The following is a 24,761-nucleotide window of genomic DNA, read 5'->3' as shown; positions in this document are numbered from 1 at the left end:
AAGAAAAAATAACCAAATAGATCCATGAAACTTCAAACAGGTTACACATCAGCTATAACTACTCTCCTTTTACAGGAGTGATTCACCATCTTCTTTATTCAAGTGGAAGGAAGGAGCCTGAGCGTGTGTCTCGGAGCAGCTGAAACTAAGCAGACAAGGTAAATATTCTTTATTGTGTAATAGATTACTAAAACATCTTCATGAGTAAATCTGTGAGTGAAATAAATATCCTTCAGGGTTCTGCAGTGGAGTGTGTGCAGTGTAAATATTTTCCATCACAGTTCTGTAGCAAGAAACTGAGATGCATGGGAATCTGATCCTGAAATGCTTTGTGTGGTTATTTAATACAGAAATCACAACAACATCGTGCATTGTATTAATGCCATCACTTGGTTTATTGTATCAGCATAGTGATGAAGCTTTTAATAGATCACTGCTATTTTCTGCTGTGACAGTAGAAGTGGATGGAATAGTTAAGGCAGACACAGGTTTGTGCACAAGAGTAGCTGTGACATCTGGCTGGTAGGATGCCATTCTACACAGCAGTGCTGGCATTTGAGCAGTGCAGAAAGGTTGTAACTCTTGTGCGCCTGTGTATGGGTGACTGCCCTAGACCAGCCATTTTGCAGGGACCCTCAAGCTGGAAACTTCCCTGGAGCTTCCAGTGCAGCCTGAGGTGCAGAATGAAGTTAAAAGAATAATTCAAGTTGACAACACTATTGCAAATAGTAAAATAAAATACAATTGGCCAGGGAGCTGATTGCATTGGGAAAACAGGAGGGAGAAGAATCTTCACAATGACAGCAGCCCTGCTGCGTGGCAGCATCTCAGCGTGTGTCATTTCAGAGGCCGACTGCAGACTCCTTCCTGTAGCCCCCTCTACTTCCCATTTCCTGCCTTTTAGAATCCCTGTCTGTCCCACACAGACGAGCTTCTCCTTAAGTAGCTGCCTTGAGCCACCTGGTCCCACTTGGCTCCTGCAGGGCAGTGTGGGGAGCTCGCCCCATCGCAGTGACAATAATGTTACTCTGCAGACAGCTAAGAGTGTTGCTAGAAAGAACTTGGAGGCAGAGCCAGCACCAGGCATGAGCAAAGCAAACAATTGCTTAGGGCATTGAACCGCTTCCTGGCTTGGAGTCAGGGGCTGGCAGACAGGGTGGCAGCCAGACTCTTGGCAGGTAGCATCTGGACACCAAACTGTGGGAAGCCAGGAGACTGGAGGTCACGTGGCTGGTAGATGGGAGCCAGTAGGGCAGGAGCTGGGCTCTCCTCAGGGATCCGGGAGCAGAGGGAGAGGTCAACTGAGGGGCTGGGCAGCAGCTGTTTTCCCAGAAGGGAGGCAGAAGCCTGGGCAATAGCCTGGCAGTGAGCTGGTAGCCATGGCAACAACCTGGCTCATTGTGGGGAGCCAGGTGGCAGCTAGAGCCCTACACTGGCCCAGGGTGACAGCCAAAGCTGTAAGATGGGCGCTGGATCTTCAGCAAGGAGCCTGGCAGCCTTTCTCCTCAACCTCACAGCCCCAGCACCAAGCCATGGCACAGGGCTCCTCCCACACTGCATGGCAACAAGGTCCATTGACACAAGCCCTACAGCTCCCAGGGAGGTAAAGTTACGAGCTCCCTGCTTTACAGCTACGAAACCCATAAAACAAAGTGGCCTAGAACAGTTTGTGCACTCAGCATGGACGCTATCTTTCAAAAAAGCAGATCGCTTTTTTCATTGCACTTTGTCTTTGTGTACACTCTCTTTTGGAAGAAGATTTTTAAGTTCGCTTCTGGAAAAGCTTCTTCCGAAAGAAGTCTGCAGTCTAGACATAGCATGGAAGTGAGAGGAAAACAGAAATAAGATGGTGTAAACAAAATACCAGATAAACAATGATTCATTATTCCAGTTGTATTTAAGGAGTAAGTCATAGCTCAAAGAAAGCATTCAACTTTGTAGGGAGTTCCTTGGATAGCTCTGACTTTAAGAGCCCATTTATGTGCATTCTGAGAAGTTACACAATTCATTAAGGCAGTAGTGATGCCTAACAATATCAGATGCTTCTTACAAGCAAATGATTAAAAGACAATGCATTTCACAGAAGTTTTAGTTGCAAGAGATATTTAATTTTCATGCCAGGTGCTAAAAAGGCAATTTATATCCTATTGTTCAATTTGCTAACGGGATCTGGTTTTCTATATTGGATACAAATTTTTGTCCTGAAAGATAGATAATACCAAAGTAAAAACGATATAAAACTGTGTTTCCTAATCTGCAGATTCTTGACATGAGTGAAACTGAACAAACAATGGAGCCATCAAATAAATATATGTTCAAACATAAAGGATATTATTTTCCACAAGACACTACCACAGCTGAATACATAGATTCACTGGAGGATTTTGAAATCAGAGACAATGATGTATGTGTGGTTACTTTTCCAAAATCAGGTGAGATTGATTGCTTCTTTCTCTGTAGGAAACTCATTTCTGACTTTTGTCTGAATCCTTCATTGGGCTCTGCTCCTTTGTGATCACCATTATGATCTATGTTTGGTGGTAGCAGTGTAAAATCTTTTAACTGCCACCAATTTATTAGAGACATTGTCTCAGTTCATCCCCATGATTAAGCAGTGGCAGAAGTTTAACACTTCAGAGATAATCTGCAAAGTGTATTAGAACTTGGCTAATATTGTCAAAAGCTATTTACAACATTGTATTATAATGAAGCATGTCTATTCATTTTTTGTAATAGACTACTATTTTTATTCACCTTAGTGCAACCATTTATGTCATCAATATTTTGGGAACACTAAGCTGATGGAAAGGGAGGATGGTGTGACTGCTTATACTAATTAATTTGCGTATAAACACATTCCTCCACTGAGACAGCTGTTTTGATTTGAAATTAAACAATCTCCCAACCATTCAAATTTGAACCCTATCTTGTCATACAATATTCAAGATGAACTACCATATCCGTGTACTCAGATTATCCAATTTTTGTTCTCAGATATGACAGTGATATATTTTCTTAAAGCACGAATAATACCAATTCTAGTCTTTGCGGATTGAGAACTATTTACAGCTTTAGATTTGTAATAAAGGAGAACAAACTCCTTTGAGAGAAGCTTAGGAAGATGGATTCTGTATCCCATTGTACACAGAACATTGTACAGTAATATGAAACACCACCACACAAGGTGCTTTCAGATACTATCAGTAAATCCACTGATTATTCTGTAATAGCCAGTCATGCTGTTATCCTTCTAAGAAGCACACAGGAAATTTTGAGGGGAAAAGGCAATACAATATGTTTATTGAATATACAACTTTAAAAATCAGTATATGCCTTTATCATACACAAAGACACACACACACAGAAAGAGAGAGAGAGAGAGGTCATAGAGATGGCTTTAGAGTTACCAGTCTGTTGCAGCTTGAATCAATCTAATGGCCAGGGATATTGAGCATGAGTGGGGATCTGTTGGTTGCGATCCGAAGTTGTAGAGGATAAAGCCAAAGAACCATGGCAATACTCCCTACACACATAGCTATACGTTCCAATTCAAGTCTATGGCTTGTGCATTGTCATTTAGCAATTATTAATCCTTAAGTGGTGTTTATCCCAAGGTTGCTTCTGTCATTGTCCTTCATCAGCACTTTGAATGGGTGTCACTGGGAGTCTGCAATCTGGTTATGCCTTTATATATTATTTTGCCTTTGAGTGTATGGCTGTGATTAACAACAGGGTTGGGGAACCTCAGGCCCAGGGGCTGCATTCATCCGCTAGCATGCCTGGATCTAGTCTCTGAGGTTCAGGGTCCCCCCCCCCCAAGCATTAGGGAGCCTATTCTAGCACTCCAGCCCCCACCCCCACCCCTGCATGCCCACCATAGGACTGGAGCACACAAAATCTGCTGGGGTGGTCCCCCCTTAGGCTCTGGTATGGAAGAGGAAATTGGGGAGTGTCTTTCTCTTTCTCAGTCAGAGGCCACATCAGCGAGGGTTTTTTTTTTCATTTGTGTATGATCCCTGATTGATTTTTGTGTGGGTCAGCAGCTCCCTATCCAAAAAAGTTTCTCAATCTCTGCTTTGCAATCATCAATCTGTCTCTCTTCAATCATACTCAGTTAACTCATCAGTGTGTCCTGAAAGCCTCACTGGCAGTTCTGAGTCTTTCTCTCCCTTTTTCACCATCTGGGTCAGGTATTCCTCACTCCTTACCAATTGCTATGCATGTATTCTGCACTTACACCCATAAGCCACTAAACTCATGAAAGAGCAAAAGCCTATTTCTTCATTAGAGACAGGCCACTGTTGTAAAGTCCAAAGAATAAAGAATAAAACATTTTACCTTGAATAATAGTGACGTTAATACATCAGTGATTTCTCTGGACTTTTTCTACCATAACATTGTGGAAGACACCGACAGATCCCTGGATGCATATTTTTTAAAAGTTAATTAGGAAGGGTGGCTGACAGGGTAAAACACAGGAAACACAATGATACTATCACCACTAAACTGAACTTAATATTATAATTCTACTACAGGATTTTTCATTATTTCTTATTCTACATAAGTGGCCTTAATACATCCAAGCTACACTGTTGCATCATTTAGGCAATATTGGAGGGAGAAAAAAAATATCTAATAATTTATCTTTCAATGGGGAACCTGAATACCCTAGGTAAAAGATATTTGAGGAGGGGAAAGACCCTATTTGGATACAGAATTGCTAACCTAGTGAGGAGGGCTTTAAACTAGGTTCGATGGGGACAGGTGAGCAAAGCCCACAGGTAAGTGAAGAACATGGAGACCTGGGAGATGGTTTGGAAATGGGAGGGAGCATGGGCTACAATGGCAGAGAGAAAGGAGGGCCAGGGTAAAACTGGGAGGCAAGGTCAAATCAGGATCTTAGATGCCTATATACAAATGCAAGAAGTGTGGGAAATAAGCAGGAAGAACTGGAAGTACTAATAAATAAGTACAATTAAGAAACTGTTGGCATCACAGAAACTTGGTGGGATAATACACATGTTTGGAATGTTTGTACGGAAGGGTACAGCTTGCTCAGGAAGGATAGACAGGGAAAAAAGGGAGGCGATGTTGCCTTATACATTAAAAATGAACAAACTAGGAGTGAGGTGGAGATGGACATAGGATACGGAAGTGTTGAGAGTCTCTGGGTTAGGCTAAAAGGGATTACAAACAAAGCTGTTGTCATGCTAGGAGTCTACTACAGGACATCTACCCAGGTGGAAGAAGTGGATGAGGCTTTTTTTAAACAACTAACAAAATCATCCAAAGCCCAAGATTTGGTGGTGATGGGGGACTTCAACTATCTTGATATAGGTTGGGAAAATAACACTGCAGGGCACAGACTATCCAATAAGTTCTTGGACTGCTTTGGAGACAACTTTTTATTTCAGAAGGTTGAAAAAGTTACCGAGGGGGAAGCTGTTTCATATTTGATCCTAACAAATAGGGAGGAACTGGTTGAGAATTTGAAAGTGGAAGGCAGCTTGGGTGAAAGTGATCATGAAATCATAGAGTTCACTATTCTAAGGAAGGGTAGAAGGGAGAACAACAAAATAGAGACAATGGATTTCAGGAAGGCGGATGTTGATAAGCTCAGAGAGCTGATAGGTAAGGTCCCATGGGAATCGAGACTGAGGGGAAAAACAACTGAGGAGAGTTGGCACTTTTTCAAAGGGACATTGTTAAGGTCCCAAAAGCAAGCTAGTCCACTGTGTCAGAAAGATAGAAAATATGGCAAAAGACCGCCTTGGCTTAACCACAAGATCTTGCATGATCTAAAAATAAAAAAGGAGTCCTATAAAAAATGGAAAGTAGGACAAATTACAAAGGATGCATATAGGTAAACAGCACAGGAATGCAGGGGAAAGATTAGAAAGGCAAAGGCACAGAATGAGCTTAAACTAGCTACGGGAACAAAGGAAAACAAGAAGATTTTTTATAAATACATTAGAAGCAAGAGGACCAAGGACAGGGTAGGCCCACTGGTCAGTGAGGAGGGAGAAACAGTAACAGGAAACTTGGAAATGGCAGAGATGCTCAATGACTTCTTTGTTTTGGTCTTCACCGAGAAGTCGGTAGGAATGCCTAACATAGTGAATGCTAGTGGGAAGGGGGTAGTTTTAGAAGGTAAAATAAAAAAAGAACAAGTCAAAAATCACCTAGAAAAGTTAGATGCCTGCAAGTCACCAGGGCTTGATGAAATGCATCCTAGAGTACTCAAGGAGCTGATAGAGCAGGTATCTGAGCCTCTAGCTATCATCTTTGGAAAATCATGGGAAACAGGAGAGATTCCAAAAGACTGGAAAAGGGCAAATATAGGGCCCATTTATAAAAAGGGAAATAAAAACAACCCAGGAAACTACAGACCAGTTAGTTTAATTTCTGTGCCAGGGAAGATAATGGAGCAAGTAATTAAGGAAATAATCTGTAATCACTTGGAAAGTGGCAAGGTGATAGGGAACAGCCAGCATGGATTTGTAAAGAACAAATCATATCAAACCAATCTGATAGCTTTCTCTCATAGGATAACGAGTCTTGTGGATAAGGGAGAAGTGGTGGATGTGGTATACCTAGACTTTAGTAAGGTGTGTGATATGGTCGTGCATGATATTCTTATCAATAAACTAGGTAAATACAACTTAGATGGGGCTACTATAAGGTAGGTGCATAACTGGCTGGATAACCGTACTCAGAGAGTAATTATTAATGGTTCACAATCCTGCTGCAAAGGCATAACAAGTGGGGTTCCGCAGGGGTCTGTTTTGGGACCGGCTCTCTTCAATATTTTCATCAACAATTTAGATATTGGTATAGAAAGTATGCTTATTAAGTTTGCAGATTATACCAAGCTGGGAGGGGTTGCGACTAATCTGGAGGATAGGGTCATAATTCAAAATGGCCTGGACAAATTGGAGAAATGATCTGAGGTAAACAGGATGAAGTTTAATAAAGACAAATGCAAAGTGCTCCACTTAGGAATGAACAATCAGTTTCATGCATACAGAATGGGAAGCAACTGTCTGGGAAGGAGTACGGCAGATAGGGATCTAGAGGTTATAGTGGACCACAAGTTGAATATGAGTCAGCAGTGTGACGCTGTTGCAAAGAAAACAAACATGATTCTGGGATGCATTAACAGGTGTGTTGTGAGGAAGACACAAGAAGTCATTCTTTTGCTCTACTGTGCGCTGGTTAGGCCTCAGTTGGAGTATTGTGTCCAGTTCTGGGCACCGCATTTCAAGAAAGATGTGGAGAAATTGGAGAAGGTCCAGAGAAGAGCAACGAGAATGATTAAAGGTCTAGAGAACATGACCTATGAGGGAAGACTGAAGAAATTGAGTTTGTTTAGGGTACGTCTAGACTACATGCCTCTGTCGCCAGAGGCATGTAAATTAGGCTACCAGACATAGGAAAATGAAGCGGCGATTTAAATAATCACCGCTTCATTTAAATTTACATGGCTGCCGCGCTGAGCAGACAAACAGCTGATGCCCAGGAGGCATACCTGGGTGGTCGACAAATACCTTTGATGTCGACACCCCCGCGTCCAGATTATCGCGCTGAGCCATGTAAATTTAAATGAAGCGGCGATTATTTAAATCGCCGCTTCATTTCCCTATGTCTGGTAGCCTAATCTACATGCCTCTGGCGACAGAGGCATGTGGTCTAGACGTACCCTTAGTTTAGAAAAGAGAAGATTGATGGGGGACATGATAGAAGTTTTCAGATATTTAAAAGGGTGTCATAATGAGGAGGGAGAAAACTTGTTCATCTTGGCCTCTGAGGATAGATCAAGAAGCAATGGGCTTAAACTGCAACAAGGGAGGTTTAGGTTGGACATTAGGAAAAAGTTCCTAACTGTCAGGGTAGTCAGACACTGGAATAAATTGCCCAGGGATTTTGTAGAATCTCCATCTCTGAAGGTATTTAAGAGTATGTTAGATAAATGTCTATCAGGGATGGTCTAGACAGTATTTGTTCCTGCCATGAGGGCAGGGGACTGGACTCCCTTCCAGGCCTAGTATTCTATGATTCTATGATTTGTCTCCTGCAATCCATGTCCAGACTCTAACAGAGGCCATGGGCACCATTCCTTACCCCCCTGGCTAATAGTCTTTTAGGGACCTAACCTCTAAGAATTTATCTAGCTCTTTTTAAAACTCTGTTATAGTCCTAGCCTTCACAGTCTCCTTTGGCAAGGAGTTTCACATGTTGACTGTGCGCTGTGTAAAGAAAAACTTCCTCTAGTTTGTATATTATGGGAACAAGTAAATCACTTTTCTTTATTCACCCTCTCCACACCTCTCATAATTTTATAGAACTCCATCGTATCCCCTCTCAGTCTCCTTTATTCTAACCTGAAAAGTTCCAGTCTCTCTAGCCTCTCCACATTTGGGACCTGTTTCAAACTGCTCATTATTTTAGTTGCCCTTTTCTGAACCATTTTTAATGAGGTAAGGAGACCACATCTGTATGCAGTATTCAAGATGTGTGTGTACCATAGTTTTATATAGCGGCAGTCAGATATTCTTTGTCTTATTTTCAATCCCTTTTTAATAATTCCTAACATCGTATTTGCTTTTTTGACTGCCACTGCACACTGTGTGAATGTTTTCAGATAACTATTCACAATAACTCCAAGATCTCTTTCCTGATTAGTTGTCACTAAATTAGCCCCCATCATATTGTATGTATAGTTGGGGTAATATTTTCCAATGTGCATTACTTTACACTTATCCACCTTAAATTTCATTTGCCATTTTGTTACCCAATCACTGAATTTGGTGAGATCTTTTTGAAGTTCTTCACAGTCTGCTTTCGTCTTGAGTATCTTGATCAGTTTAGTATTGTCCGCAAACTTTGTCACCTCACTGCTTACCCCTTTCTCTAGATCATTTATGAATAGGTTGAATAGGATTGGTCCTAGGACTGATCCTTGGGGAACACCACTAGTTACCCCTCTCCATTCTGAAAATCTACCATTTATTCCTACCCTTTTTTTGCTGTCTTTTAAGCAGTTCTAAGTCCATGAAAGGATCTTCCCTCTTATCCTATGACAACCTAATTTACACAAGAGGCTTTGGTGAGGGACCTTGTCAAAGCCTTTCTGGAAATCTACTGGATCCCCCTTGTCCGCAAGTTTGTAAACCCCTTCAGAGAACTCTAAGGGTATATCTACACTACCACCCTAGTTCGAACTAGGGTGGTTAATGTAGTCATATGAACTTGCAAATGAAGCCCGGGATTTGAATTTCCTGGGCTTCATTTGCATGTTGCCGGGCGCCACCATTTTTAAATGTCCGCTAGTGCGGACTCCGTGCCCGTAGCTACACGCGGCACGAATTAGATAGTTTGGATTAGGCTTCCTATTCCGAACTAGCTGTACACCTCATTCCACAGAAGCCTAATCCGAACTATCTAGTTCGTGCCGCGTGTAGCCGCGGGCACGGAGTCCGCACTAGCGGACATTTAAAAATGGCGGTGCCCGGCAACATGCAAATGAAGCCTGGGAAATTCAAATCCCGGGCTTCATTTGCAAGTTCGTATGACTACATTAACCACCCTAGTTCGAACTAGGGTAGTAGTGTAGACATACCCTAATAGATTAGAAAGACATGATTTCCCTTTACAGGAACCATGTTGACTTTTGCCCAACAAATTATGTTCTTTTACATGTCTGACAATGTTATGCTTTATTATTGTTTCAACTAATTTGCCCAGTACTGACGTTAGACTTACCATTCTGTAACTGCCAGGGTCTCCTCTAGGGCCCTTTTTAAATATTAGCGTTATGTTAGTTGTCTTCCAGTCCTTGGGTACAGAAGCTGATTCAAAGGATAGGTTACAAACCACAGTTAATAGTCCCGCAATTTCACATTTGAGTTCTTTCAGAACCCTTGGTTGAATGCCATCTGGACCCGGTGATTTGTTACTGTTACATTTTTCTGTTTGTTACAATACCTCCTTTAATAACACTTCAATCCGGAACAGTTCCTCAGATTCATCACCCACAAAGGATGGTGCAGGTTTAGGAATCTCCCGAACATCCCAGCTGTGAAGACTGAAATAAAGAAATCATTTAGTCTCTCCACAATGGCTTTATCGTCCTTGATTACTCCTTTTGTATCTCGATCGTCCACGGGCCCCACTGGTTTTTTAGCAGACTTCCTGCTTCTAATGTTCTTAAAAAACATTTTGCTATTACTTTTTGAGTTTTTGGCATGCTGTTCCTCAAAATCTTTTTTTTTTTGCTTTTCTTGTTACATTCTGACACTTAATTTGGCTGTGTTATGTTCCTTTCTATTTACCTCACTAGGATTGGACTTCCACTTTTTAAAAGATGCCCTTTTTCTCTCACTACTTCTTTTACATGGTTGTTAAGCCATGGTGGCTATTTTTATGGAATCTTACTATGTTTTATAATTTGGGGTATACATTTAAATTAGGACTATATCATAGTGTCCCTTTCATACAACCTTTGTATTTCATGTATAATGCAAAATGTGACAATGTTTGGATGAGATCGTGACCATGGAAGATTATTACATGATATTAAAACAAACTTAGCATCAAAGCTCTTTTAAATAAGGGTATTTCTTTTCCCAGGAACTGTGTGGAGTCAGAATATTTTGAGCCTGATTTATCATGAAGGCCATCGGGATGGAACAGAAAATATAAATCTAATACACAGAGTTCCATGGCTGGAGTATAACTTACGTAATGTTGATTATGTCAATCGTCCATCACCTCGGCTCTTTGCTACTCACCTGCCTTACAATTTAGTTCCAAGAGATCTCAGGAACAGGAGAGGAAAGGTAGGTGAAAATATTATCCAGGAAAAGTTCTGGCTTTCAGCAGTAAATCAGCCTGAATTCTCAGAGCCAGACTGTCTGCCTTTCCCACAACAACCTTTGCAGAAGTATATCTCCCGTGAATACGGATGGGGTTCATGTTCCTCCAAAGGCCTATTCTATGTCCTAAAGCCTGCCAAGGGAGAAGGGGGAAACAAAGTTCAATCTAGACCTCAGGACGTCAGTGCCCAATTTCCATGGATATCCCATTTGTATTAGAACTGCTGTGCTTGGTGTCTGGGCCAGGAAACAGAGTTCCTTCTGCATAATGATAGATTACCTGAAAAGAGCAATATTGATGGGTATGATCTTTATAGTCTGCTTCTTATATGTAAATTGCAGTGTTCTTGTTGTGGTGGTGTTTGTAGCTATGTAAGTGTCAGCTCTGCTCTTAACCATATTTTATGTCTCCTGCATCTTGAAATATCATGAGACTCCTTGCCAATGAACAGGAGCTCTCCTGGGCCAGATGCAGGTCAAGAGGAAGGCTACCCCGGAGACAGGATTTCACACTGAGCTTTTTCCCACTGAAGGTGCGCAGTGCCACTCTGCCATAAGGCAGAGGAAGAGGGAGAATTGCCTCATGAGAGCAATGCCAATCTCTTAAGTTTCCATCTACATATTCCATGACAGGGGCTGCAGTGCACCCACTTCTCCGTGAGAGACCCTCTTTGCAGCTTCTTTATCTCAGTTGCAGAAACATTCCAGTAAGGGGAACAGATGCTCAGAACAAGAACCCTATTCTGCATGAGCTCCATCAGTGAACCTCTCAATCCCAAAAGGTATGTCTACACTAGCCCCCTAGTTCGAACTAGGGGGCTAGTGTAGACATACCCATAGGTACCTTCCTCCTGAATTGCTTTATTGCTCAATCCCTGACTCCCAAGCAGAAAGACTACAGTAAAAATCAGTGGAACAACATCTCTTATGATGCACAAAGCACAGTTTTAACTATAGACATAGGAAAATCTTGCTTATGTGTATTTGGTAAAATATTGTTGGAAAAAATAGTCAAGGTGGGCAGCAAAGCATTTTAGCATGACTTATTAAACATGATAGACATTGCAATTGTCTGCAAATAGCTCTATCCACAATTTTATGAAAAAGGGGCAAATTCATGCTTACTGGGATTCTAGTCTGAGGATACTTTTTTCACTGAAATAATGTATCAAACACAATACACATCTGTTATTCACTTGATAGTGGTTGTTTATAAAAAGGAAAACAAAAGCTAATCCATTTATTAAAAAGTTACCATTCTTTTAAGGTAGTACACCTGTAACTGTAGCCCATGTTATTATTAGTGATTATTTAATGTTACATCTTCCATGATTTTTAAATATTTTTGTTGCCTTCCTGCTCTGCAAAAGACCCACACAAACAATTAAAACAGTTGAAGAACCACTTCTAAGAAAACTTACTGCTGTGCTTACAAAAGTGATGAATCCCAATGAGGCCAATGGTACTATCAGCTACAGACAGCTGCACATGGGCAGGAGAGGATTTGGAATTAAAGAAGTGCAGTAGTGACCCTGACTGTGCAGAAAGTGCTGGCAAGGCACATAAGAATCATTTATTTAAAAGCAGGTTAAACTATAGTATCAAGAACGTTTTTTAATCCTCCTCATACGCAGAGATTTTAAGGGTTCTTTGCAGAAATAGCAATAGTATTAAACCTACAGATTTTTAGGTTTATCGTGTCCATGTAATACGTCTGAGATTGTCACTGTTTTTACCTTGCAGGTTATTTATGTTGCCAGAAACCCTAAGGATGTCGTGGTTTCCTATTTTCATTTTTCCAACCTTGTTGTCAGTCTTGAGAAAGTACCAGATTTTAACAGTTTTCTGGAAAAGTTTTTAGCCGGGAAAGGTAAGGCATCATTTCTTGGTAAAGAGCAATGACCTCATCACTGACCACAGTCCATATAAGCTAACTGTTGGCATAAATTACATAGAAGGTGGAGCTTTTCAAAATCCTGGTGTCCACTCACAGCTGGGGGTCAAAGGCTTCAAGTAATGCACTAACACCCACGGTTCACAATAGAGGTTTTATGTAAAAAGAATTGCAGGGAAGCTGCACGGTCATGTGCACCGCATCAATGACATCTTATCAGTATGCATACACTGTACGTCTGGAATCATCCCATGAGGTTTTACCTGTCCCCTATGGCTGAGTGAGCAGGCGGATGCAGTGTGCACTAGACCCCTCAGGGGTTTCTTCCCCACCCTTATTGGGATGGTGGACAGCCTCTATCCCTTTGTCCACACACCAGCATGAAACTAGCCATAAGATTCGGACCTTTGCATTCCATATCCAGGCAATCCTGCTTTTGTGTCCTAGCTGCCTACAGTGCCAGCAAACTATCATGCTGGGTCTACTGGGTGTTCATCAGGGTTCCTCCTTCCTGTCCAGGCCTTTCCATGGAACAGATTCCTCTGGCTTCCCCCCAAGTCATTGTCTTCATAGGGTCAGCCCCCTCTGTCTGGGGGGCATATATTTCTTGGTCAGCTTCTCTGCATTGACCGTTGGGGGTGGTGGCATCTGACCCAGACTCAGATATTCTTGGAGAGGCCCCATAACAATTATTCTAGGATGAGTGTGTCCATTATTTCTCCCACCGATCACATCTTGGGCCTCATCCAGTGGCTCATCCAAGGCTTTCGGTGAATGTCCAGGGCTGCCTTAGGGCCCAAGTTGCCCTCTTCCATCGTCCTATAGGCAACTGGTGCCTGAAGGGAGAGAGATTCAGGGAGGGCTACTATGAGGAAGAGGCAAGGGGTATGAGTGAGCATTTAGCAAACAAAATTTTGTCAGGATCATAGGGGCAGTGCACCTCCTGGGTGCTACTATGAGTTACCTTTGTCTGGCACTGTGGTCCTACTCAAATGTACCAAGGAAGGCAACTGGATTATCTTCTGCCCCCATTTTTCAGAGTCAATAACCAGCAGTTGAAGCTTGACTATTTTATACTGGAAATAAGGCAAAACTATTAACTGAGAGCATAATTAACTACTGGAAAAATTTACCAAGTCTTGTGTTGGATTCTTCATCATTGGCAATGTTTAAATCAAGGTTGGATGTTATTCTTAAAGATGAATTTAGGAATTAGTTGGGAGAAATTCGATGGCCTGCATTGCACAGGAAGTCAGGCTAGATGATCACAAAGGTCCCTACTGGCCACATGTTCAGAGATTGTTGGATTCTATCAATTTGGTTCTGGGTTTGGGGTCATTCATCTACAAAAGCAATTAAAATATGGTTGTGACTGCCGCGGTGTGCGATCACCCTCTCCCGCCCCAGGAGAGGGGTTCGGCGGACCCCGTCGCTGGCCTCCGGCCCGTTGGTCCTGGAGTCTAGTTCAATTTAATGCCTTTGGGTGCGATCACCCCACTCAGCCGAGTCCGGGGGATCTGCGAGCCCTGAGGTTGCCCGTCCCTTTAAGCGGGGTTCTTCCCCGCGGTCTCTGCCAGTGGCTCCAGCTCGTTGGCGCTGGTGCGCCCTGCAGCTCCCGACGATGGCAGGATGGGAGGGGGACCCGGGCCCACCGTCTCCACCAGGTCCCAGCCCGGGGCCCTAAGCGCAGGGGTCAACTAGCTCTCTGTGCGGCGGACATGGGATTCCTTCCCGAAACGCGTCCACCCACGGACGCCAAAAGGGCCCTGCCCCGGGCTGCTTCCTCCCCGCTGCGAACCCGTCGGCCTCCCCATGGGGTCCCCGTAGCCTACCGTGGCTCGGTTGCTCAATGAGGGCATAGTCCGTCCTTCGCCATGGGATCCGGCCTCGTCAGCGAACAGCCGCCGAGGACGTCTTCGACCCCTCGCCTCAGGGGGTCCTCGCTGGGAATCCGAGTCCCCCGGGGTGGCGTCTCCCCGAGCCCAGCCCCAAACCCTGCGGGAGCCGGCCACCAAGGACGTACCCCCCCCCCCCCCCGCGCTGCTGGCAGGCCTGTTTTAAATGGCTCACCGGAGAGGACGTCACGCCAGCGCGCCGCCTTTCCTGCGTCAGTGTGCACGCTCCTGCCCTGCCCGGCTCGTTGGCCTCTGTGCCTCCCCCGGCGGACACGCGCCGGGAGCCAGACAGACCGCTGCTCTATTTCCCAGCTGCGGGGGAAGCTCCCGCGGCTGGCATCTGCCGCGTGCCGGCTTCCCGCAGCCAGGCACCGCGGCCGTAAGTGCTGCCTCCCCCAGCCCCCCTTGGTGTTCCTCCATGCGGGCCGTCTCTGGCCCGTCACAATGTTCTATAAGTAATTAATCCGAACATAAACATTGAAATATGTTGTGCCAGGTGAGAACACAATTCTGTGGTGCCAGTGGGTTCTAGAGGTAAAAGTATAACCTTTATTAGTCAACATGTAACTGTCTGTCTGTCTTAAGAAAAAAAAAATCTGGTGTCATATACCGAGATTAGAAGATTGATGTGGCATGATATCTCATGTTTAATATGAAAGTAAACTAGGAAAAGGTTATGAATAAGAACATACCTGGAATAATATTTCAAGGGCCCAAATATCCCCCCAGCAGGAGAAGGGGAAAAAATCTGAAATAAGGACCTATGCTCCCTCGATTCTACATGGTCAGGTCTGCTGATGAGCATTCTGGGATGCAAACATGCCAATAATTGAATGGCTTTTCTCTTTGAGATCATTAACTTTTATTTCTATATTCTCCTTCCCAAGCGTCTCCTGGCTCATGGTTAGATCACATCGGAGGCTGGTTCACTCACAGGGATGACTTCAACATTCTCTTCCTTACCTTTGAGGAGATGAAGAACGTGAGACCAGTCGATCACTTTATAGCTCAGATAAACAGTAAACTAATGCCTCCCTTGTTCCCTGTTTTTACCACCCTTACTTATGCTGAGTTGTGCTTTAGTCTGTGAGACGTTTCATTGATTTCACAGAGGAAGGTACATTGATCTCAGTGATTTCAGTGAGTGTCATTGTAAAAGTATGTGCAAAGGGGGAAGAATCAGAGTAATTGGGTAAGATGCTTAATTCAGTTTGACATTCAATAGCATGTAAATGCCTAGTTCACTATATCATAACAGATCTCACCTACTTCCAATTTGTAATGGTTTGCCTTGCTATTCCTCTGTCAGATTTTCATGCTACTTTACACACTGATAGGGTATGTCTACACTATGGGATGAGGTTAAATTAAGATACACAACTTCAGCTATTATAATTGCATGATTGAAGATGAAGTACCTTAACTCAGCTTTTGGTGCTGCCCACACCTCAGAAACCTAAGGGATAATACTCTCCTTTTGACTTCCCTTATTCCTCATGGAAGTACGGCTACTGGCATGGATTGGAGTGCCCCTTTCAGTTTAAATTAATGGGTCTTCATTAGACCCCCCTAATTCTAACACTGGAAGGTCAACAGTAGCAGTTCGATCTTCTCTGTAGTCTAGATATGCCCATAGTGAATGAAAATCTTACTTATGAAATTATGTAGTAAAGTTGAAGGTCCCAACGAAGAAGTCACCTTTATTCTTCAGTGCTCTAACCCTATGCTTCATTTTACACCATTTGTTTAAGGATCCCATTAGCCTTTGCTCAGTCTCTTTATTTAGTTTTTTTATTTCTTAAAGCTAGGAAACTCACTTTAAAATAATGTTCATTTCAGGATCTCAGAGGCGCCGTGCTGAAAATCTGCAAATTCTTAGGAAAGCAGCTAACAGGAAAGGAACTGGACACAGTCGTGGAAATGGCTTCATTTGATAACATGAAAAGGGATGCCAGAGCAAATTATGAAAACATGCCAGAAAGTGTCCTGGAACGAGGCAAAGGACATTTCCTTCGCAAAGGTAACACAGCGGCTGCGAAGTCTAATCAATATTTATTCTTCCTAATCCTGGTTAGGTCATGTTGAGGCTATCAACCAAGGACTTCCAAACACAACTTTCTGTGCTTGGGAAATAACTGGATTTAGGGAATTACTACTGTTATTTCCAAAGAGTTTGATTAGAAAGAGCTGGACAAAAACTGGTGAAAGGGTTCAATGATAAAACTATCAGTATTTCAACAAATGAAAATTGTCAATAAGCTCTTTTAGGGTATGTCTACACTACAGTGTTAATTCGAGTTAACTTTATTCAAAATAGTTTATTCGAATTAAGATAATTCGAATTAACACATCTACACAGGTAAGGCAGCGGCAGCCAAGTCTAATCAATATATAATCTTCCTAATCCTGGTTAGGTCGTGTTGAGGCTATCAAACGAGGAGGTTTAGGATGGAGAGGCGGGAGGGGGAGAAGGGAGTGGGAGGAGGAGCGGGAACTGGGGAGGCAAGAGGCGCAGGAGCATCACGAGACAGCACGCTCTGCACCAGGGTGTGCAGATTGGCAGAGATGGCACAACCCTGAGCAAGCAGCTCCCGCTGGAACTCCTGTTCTTCCTGCGCCTGCTGCTCTGTGATGCGGGTCTGGTCTCACAGGTCCGCCAGCTGCTGCTCGTGGTACCCCTGCAGTGTTGTGGTGTTCCTGCGGAGCCCTTGGGTGTGGGAGAATGTCCCATGTGGGGTGGTGCGCCCTGCACGTGCAGGTGGTGCAGCTGTGGAGAAAGAAGAGAAGTGGTCAGTTCTCCCTGGGGACACAGTGGGTGAAGCCCAGCCCCCGCTCTGTGAGGAAAGGATGACCGTGTCCTGCACCGTCAGAACCATTGTGCTTGCCCAGAGGTCATGTTCGGAATGTCCAGCTATCCCTGGGATTGGGAGGTGCCCTGAGACTGCACCCATGTCCCTGTGCTGTGTATAGTGTGACTGAGGTGGGGGGAGATGCCACCTGCCTCTGTGTAGAGGGGGTGTGTGAAGGGAGGGTGTCCTGCTGTGTCCTGCCCCAGGGTCCGGACCGTGTCAGGTTTCTTCACAGACACCTGTGCCTATCAGGCCACAGCCCCTGGGTGTCACTCAGCTGGAGCCACCTTCCTAAGGGTGGCACGGCATGTGCCCTCACGTGCACAGGTTGCTGCGTGATGTATGGTAGGCAAGGGCCACGTGCGGGGTCTCTGTTCTCCCTCCCCTGAGTAGGGGATGGTGATGACACTTACTTTGTGTGGCCTCCCCGGATGACCCTGCTGACTCCGGTGCTGGGACAGTTTGGGGGTCCTGCCAGCGTGGCACCCTCAGCGATATCCCTTCTGCCGCACACTGGTCAGGCCCTCCAGTCCAGGATCACTGTCCCCCGTGGTGATGTGGGCTGTCCCGCCCCCCAGGATGCGTTCTAGGGTGGGGAAGTAGGGGCAGGTGTCAGCCCCTGCTGCGGCACCGCCCCTGGTGATCCTGGTGTATGCCTGCCGCAGCTTCTTCACTTTGAGGCGCACCTGCTCCTGCATGCACCTGTGGCCCTTTCTGGCCATGGTGGTCACGTAGACGGCCGCATTCCTCTGCCTAGTGAGGAGATCATGGACATTGGGGGCCTCCCCCCAAACCTCAAGGAGGTCCATGATCTCTGCACTGGTCCATGAGGGCGCGCACCATCCATGGCTCCTGGCTTGCCCCTGGGTCCAGGGGGACTGGGCGCAGGATGGCTGGCTGCTACTGGCTGCTATTGTGCGGCCAGTGGGTGAAGGGCTGAGGCTGCTGGCAAACCTGGCTCTGGCAGGTGCCCAGTGGCCAGACTCTACCCCTTTAAGGGTCCTGGGGCTGGGGCAGAGGGAGAGGAGTTTTCTTGATTGTGCCCAGAGTGGCTACCAGGGGAAATTGGGAAGGGTTGGAGGTCAGCTAATTCAAATTAAGTGTCTACACAGCACTTAATTGGGAATAGCTATTTTGAAGTTGGCCTAACTCCTCAGAGAATGAGGTTTACAAAGTTCAAATTCAGTGCTCTGATCTTTCAAATTAAATTTGAAATAGCGGTTTGCATGTATAGACGCTATTAAAGTTAATTCAAAATAACGGCTGTTATTCAAATTAACTTTGTAGTGTAGACATACCCTTAGAAGGTAAAATTCATTTTATGCTACCTGTAAAAGGAAAGGTCTTCTTCAAGAAATTAATAATACGTGAACATTAAAAGAAAACGGAAAGCAGTTCTGTGTAGTGCTTCTGTGAAACTTCACAAATGGGGGTTGTGATGGACTGGGCCTGGTCTGGGCACAGCTGAGGATATCCGCTCAGGGCGAATTGCTCAAATTCGGGGCTCCTTACAGCCCCCAGACTGGAGACCTTTCCAAACAGGCCACAAATCAGTCCCAGAGCGCTTTAGCTGCCTGCCTGAAGCCTCACGAGCAAAACCCCTCCGACACCCTAGCAATATCCATGCCCCAGATGGCCCTGGGCCTCTCACACAGGTGAGGGGTCTAGAACCCAATCTCACCTCCCCCGAACAAGTTCTGTCCAGTTCCAAGAAACCAGCCACAGATCCCAGGTCAATTTACCTTCTGGACCTTACCCACAAATCACGCTGAGCCAATCCTTTAGCATCTAACAGCTAAAGGTTTATTGCTACAATAAAGAAAACCAGGAGAGTAAGGTTTTTAAAGGATAATACATTACATGCATCGAATCTCCCAGTTCTCGATGCAGGCTCTAGCAGAGATGTTATAGCTGCTGGATTAAAAGTCCTTGTTGAACATCCTAGGTTAGGATGGGTCCACAGGTCTTTCCGGCTCTTCGATCCCTACACTGATGCCTCTGGGATGAAGTGCTGAGCTGAGTACAAGATGGAGATGGCCACGTGGCAAATTTATACCTCCTTCCTGGTTTCTTCCAGGCTGGCTAGAGAGCCACAAGGCCAGTGGCCAGGTGTGTCTTTGGCCTTCATAGGCCCATTGTTCCCTGGTGCTTCGCTCATTAGCATGTCCATAGGCAAACATTCCTAGCCCATTAGTAAAGCCCATACAGAGAGACTTCAGTCCCCATACAAAGTACAGATCCCTAACTCCACACACAGACATTATACAGATATATAAAGAGCAGATACAGAATCAGAAGAAAGTAAGCTTTTGTTTGACCCCTTACATGGCCCCCTTTGTATTACTTTTGAAGTGAAGACCCCCCCATAGGTGCAGCAGTGACCTGGCTGCTCCCCTCATAATCCAATAATGTGACAGAGATATAGGAACTGATTTGTCTCTGCTGTTTCTAAGAATAGTTTAGAGCATGGAATTAACCACATAGATAAGATCTAAGGGTGTGTTTGCACAACACCCTGAACTCAAAATAAAACTGCATGTCTTATTTTGAATCTATGTTGAAACAGCTTACAGTATTTAGAAATTGTTCTTCTAATATTTGCAGTGACATAAATCAGTACAAGGAGATAAGAACTGAGCTATATAAAACTACCGGTATATAAAGCAGATTGAGTGAAAGTATCTAGAAAGAGCAGGTCAGAGAGGAGATGTATGCTCCAGTGGAAAAAACATCCGAGGGGGGGGGGAGTGGTTTACTGTATTTGTCCAGCCCTCCAGGTTTGGAAATATACCTCCAAAGAGCTAGGGAGCTAAGTTCTGGGGGGTTGAGAGAGGAAGGGCCTGTCTGGGGAGAAAAGGAATTGAACCCAACCAGAAGCAGTCACAGCTTCTTACCTGCACAAGTGATATTGAGATTATAATAAAATCCGCAAGTGGCCTCTAATCCCCAATTCTCCGTCTGTGTCTCCTGCCCCAGGGACCATTGGAGACTGGAAGAACACAATGACTGTGGCGCAGAGTGAAAGGTTTGACAGCGTTTTTAAGGGAAAAATGAAAGAGCTGCCTTTCCAGTTCATCTGGGATATTCATGAAGATCTCTAGTGTGGGCTCCAGTTGGAGACAGGTGACAGTACACCACAGGGAATGAAAATATCTCTGTCACGGGTGTTCAGAAAAATCCATTGTGCTGTGCAATTAAAGATTTGAAACCTGCAAAATTTTGTACCTCTCATATGTGTTTGCACATTATGGTGAAAACCCAGTTCTAAGGAAAGGTGCCCTGTTCTGTCCCAACTGTCCTGCAAACCTCAGCACCTGATCTGCCCTGAGGCTGTGTTTGACAGCCTGGATACCAACAGCCTGCAGACAGACATGAAGGGTAAGTCTAGACTACATGGCTCTGTCGCTAGAGCCATGTGGATTAGTTTACTATACATACCCAAATGAAGCGGCGATTTAAATAATCGCTGCTTCATTTACTTTAAAATGGCTGCCGCGCTGAGCTGTTTGTCAGCTAGGCGCACTAGTCTGGACGCTCCGCAGTCGACATCAAAGGCATTTGTTGACTTTCCCGGTAAACCTCATCCCACGAGGCATAACGGGGCGGTCGACAAATGCCTTTGATGTCGACCGTGGAGCATCCGGACTAGCATGCTGAGCCGACAAACAGCTGATCGGCTTGGCTCAGCTCCGCGCAGCAGCCATTTTAATTTAAATGAAGCGGTGATTATTTAAATCGCCGCTTCATTTGAGTATGTCTAGTAAACTAATCTACATGGCTCTGGCGACAGAGCCATGTAGTCTAGACATACCCGAAGTGTCCCGAGTGTCTGTGCTGCACTGCTCTAGGTCAGCGCTCTGTCTCCAGCTAACACAAGAGCCCCACTCAAGTGTTGGTCACCCTCTTATCTCATACACACTGACCGAAACACACTCCCAGTCCTGAGAGTAGGCCATAGTAGATGGAGGGTGGGGACGCTCCAGGCCAGACAAGGGGCAGCCCTCTCCTCACCATCCTTCAATCAGTTAACCAAATAAATGAGATTTTACATCCCTACTAGAGATATATCTACCTATTATTGTCCATCTGAGCAGCTGGAGAAAGCCATTCCAAATCTTTTTAGTGACCCTTCCTCTTGGTAGACTAAAAGAGCATTTCCATGAGTGGTGACATTTCCATGAGCATTTCAAACAAAGGCTGCCACAGTTTTCTGGCATTCTGCACAGGGCAGCTACTTTGATTAAGGGATGTGTCTGTCTTTGGGCTACATTTTGGCAACAGGAACTTTTCATGGCAAGGGACTTTCCTTGCTTTATTTATCAGCCTTGATAGTGTTCTTCTGCTTTTCAACTTGCTTCCTCCCGCCTGGTATCTCTGGAGTCTCTGTTTCTGCTTTTTTTCATGTTTACCCAAGAGATGCTCTTAGATACGTTATCTATTCAACTGTTAAAACAAGTAGAAGCTCAACAGCACAAATGCCTGTGTTGACACCTCAGCATGAGATGGTAACGTGTCAAAAGGCAGAAGAGCTGGCCTCACCTGCATCTCCTAGAGGTAAGAAAGAGATAGTGTAGTTATCTGTGTGGGTGTATCGGCCTCTGACATGATCGCCCATGAGCTAGTATCTTCCAAATTCCCATGTAATTTGTAGTAACCTGCACTAAATACAAGTGGGTATGTCTACACTACAGCGTTATTTCAAAATAACTTAATTCAAAATAGTTAATTAGAAATAAGATATTTCAAAATAACGCGTCTACACACAAAATGCAGTTCGAAATAGCGTTTTGCTATTTTGAAATACCGTTTCCACACTGAGTGGACTCTGATTTGTATTTAAGACCATTCGGAACCTAATCGAGCAGGACATCAGGTGTGGACTTACTGTGTGGGGCTGCTGCCTGAGGCTATCTGAGGCCTGTGCTTAAAGGAACACCCCCTATTGCCCTGGGCAGCCGGTTCTTAGGTTGCCCTGCTTGCTTTCCTACCTCAATGAGGGACAGGAAAGCATTTGTGTTTCTGTATGCTCTGGTTGCCCTCACTCAGGACACCACAGCACTCTACAACATGGAGCCAGAGCTGCCCCTGTGCACTCTGGTGCTTCTCATGGATGCGTTGCTGTGACCCTGGTTACACTTCTGCAGGCTGCCATCCAGGAGGTCCATCGGGGGGCTGTCAGTATCCAGGAGGCCCTGTGGGAGAGCTTCCACCCTGAGGAACACTTAGAGCCTCCCTGGTCTGCCCCACTGGGGAACTGTGCCTTATTCCTCCCTCACGTTCTTCCACTTACCCACCCTTCCCCCAAACTCCTTCCTGATGTCAAATAAAAAACCCGTTTTTCCATAAATACAAAGTCTCTTTATTTAACAAAACTGAGCGGGGGGGATGAAACTCTGGGGAGACTAGGGAAAGGAGGCGGTAGAGGAGAGAAGAGTGGGTGGGAGAGGGGAGGGAGAAATTTGGGAGAAGGGAGCTGGAAGGGGGAAGCAAGGGGAAGAAGGGGAAGGAGGGGTTCAGGGGTGGGGGTTTTGCTGGACCAACTGTCTCCCAGCACAGAGGGTGCGGGGGCCTTGGTATCCCCGGGGGGGATGGAGAGGAGGGGGGTTGGAGGGTGAGGAGGGTGTGGAGGGAGAAGTGGTAGTGGGGAAGGAGTGGGAGGAGGAGCGGTAGGTGGGGAGGCAGCAGGCGCTGGAGCTGCAGGAGGCAGCACGCTCTGCACCAGTGTCTGTGGGTGTTGGCAGATGGCATGAGCCTGGGCAAGCAGCTCCCCCTAGAACTACTGATCTTCTTGCACCCAGTACTCCACTGTGCAGTGCACAGCTCGCAGGGCCTCCAGATGCTGCTTTCGGTACCCCCGCAGTGTTTGGTTGGTGCTGTGGAAAACTTGGGTGCAGGAACATGTCCTGGGTGGGGTGGTGCATCCTACACACGCATCGGGTGTGGCTGTGGAGAAAGAAGAGGAGTGGTCAGTTCTCTGTGGGGACACTGTGGGTGAAGCCCAGCCCCCCTCTGCGAGGTGAGGATGACCGTGCCCTGCACCATCAGAGCCGCTGTGCTTGCACAGAGGCCAGGTTCGGAATGTTCGGCTATCCCCGGGACTGGGAGGTGCCCTGAGACCGCACCCATGCCCCTGTGCTGTGTATAGTGTGGCTGTGCCAGGAGGGGGGGAGATATCCCCTGCCTCTGTGTAGAGGGGGCTAGTGAAGGGAGGGTGTCCTGATGTGTCCCGCCCTGGGGTCAGGAGCGTGTCATGTCTCTTCACACATGCAAGTGGCTATCAGGCCAAGGCCCCTGTGTGGCAGCCAGCTGGAGCCTCCTGCCCAGGGGTGGCACAGCACATGCCACAAAAATGGTATAAAAGGGGGCCATGTGGGGTGTTGAATAGAAGCTTACTGTCTGCTAATCCTATGTACGCTAGTCATGTGATTGTATAATGTCTCTGTGTGTTGTTAGAAATCTGTAATCTGTGTAGATACTGAATATTTCTCTGCATGTGGTTGAGCAGTGGGCAGAGCCCGGCCTATGGACAGAGAGGCCCTGTGGGACAATGGGACTCAATGGGCCAAGGACACACCTAAAGAATGAGTGGTGACTCATACCTAAAGGCTAGTAGCAGGGAACAAGCAGGAATAAACCGTTGCCCAGGTGACCTGCTGTAGCCAAGAAGAGACCAGGAAGGAGGGATAAATAGGCCATGAGATGGACTCCATCTTGGTATTCAACTCAGCACTTCATCCCAGAGGCATCAGTGCAGGGATTGAAGAGCCGGAAAGACCTGTTGACAAATCCTAACCTAGGATGTGCAACAAGGACTCTTAAGCCAGCAGCTGTAACATCTCTGCTAGAGCCTGCATCGAGAACTGGGAGATTCGATGCATGTAATATATTATCCTTTAAAAACCTTACTCTCCTGGTTTTCTTTATGGTAGCAATAAACCTTTAGCTGTTAGATGCTAAAGGACTGGCTCAGCGTGATTTGTGGGTAAGGTCCAGAGGGTAAATTGACCAGGGATCTGTGGCTGGTTTCTTGGAACTGGACAGAACTTGTTTGGGGTAGGTGGGATTAGGTGCTAGGACCGCCCACCTGTGTATAGGCCCGGGGCCTTCTGGGGCACGGATATTGCTGGGGTGTCAGAGGGGTTTTGCTCGTGAGGCTTCAGGCAGGCTGCTGAAGCGCTCTGTGGGACTGGTTTGTGGCCTGTTTGGTCACCAGTCTGGGGGCTGTAAGGAGCCCCGAAGTTGAGCAATT

General features: G+C 45.5%; 1 protein-coding gene across 2 annotated transcripts; it reads left to right on the top strand.

Moving 5' to 3' along the window:
• Nucleotides 1-20,729, top strand: LOC102448088 (amine sulfotransferase-like). Of its 2 annotated transcripts, XM_006123235.5 has the most exons (7): nucleotides 1-158; nucleotides 2,261-2,432; nucleotides 10,630-10,838; nucleotides 12,618-12,744; nucleotides 15,551-15,645; nucleotides 16,503-16,683; nucleotides 20,489-20,729. In XM_006123235.5, exons 2-7 carry the CDS (start codon nucleotides 2,270-2,272, stop codon nucleotides 20,611-20,613), a joined length of 900 nt encoding a protein of 299 aa, XP_006123297.1. In that variant the 5' UTR covers nucleotides 1-158; nucleotides 2,261-2,269; the 3' UTR covers nucleotides 20,614-20,729. The 2 variants fall into 2 exon arrangements, with proteins under 2 accessions (XP_006123297.1, XP_089633342.1); XM_089777216.1 differs by lacking the exon at nucleotides 20,489-20,729 and having other exon boundaries at nucleotides 15,551-15,682; nucleotides 16,503-16,641.
• Nucleotides 20,730-24,761: the final 4,032 nt, after the last annotated feature.

Source organism: Pelodiscus sinensis, chromosome 3 (assembly GCF_052426305.1).
Source record: "Pelodiscus sinensis isolate ZL-2025 chromosome 3, ASM5242630v1, whole genome shotgun sequence".
Taxonomy (NCBI): Eukaryota; Metazoa; Chordata; order Testudines; family Trionychidae; genus Pelodiscus; species Pelodiscus sinensis.
This window is presented reverse-complemented; position numbering and strand designations above follow the sequence as displayed.

Excerpts from the sequence above, each read along its gene's own strand:
- LOC102448088 (XM_006123235.5), top strand. The coding sequence starts at position 2,270 with ATGAGTGAAACTGAACAAACAATGGAGCCATCAAATAAATATATGTTC. Across the intron at positions 15,646-16,502 it reads CCTTTGAGGAGATGAAGAAC|GATCTCAGAGGCGCCGTGCT; the intron begins GTGAGACCAGTC and ends TGTTCATTTCAG. Across the intron at positions 16,684-20,488 it reads AGGACATTTCCTTCGCAAAG|GGACCATTGGAGACTGGAAG; the intron begins GTAACACAGCGG and ends CTCCTGCCCCAG.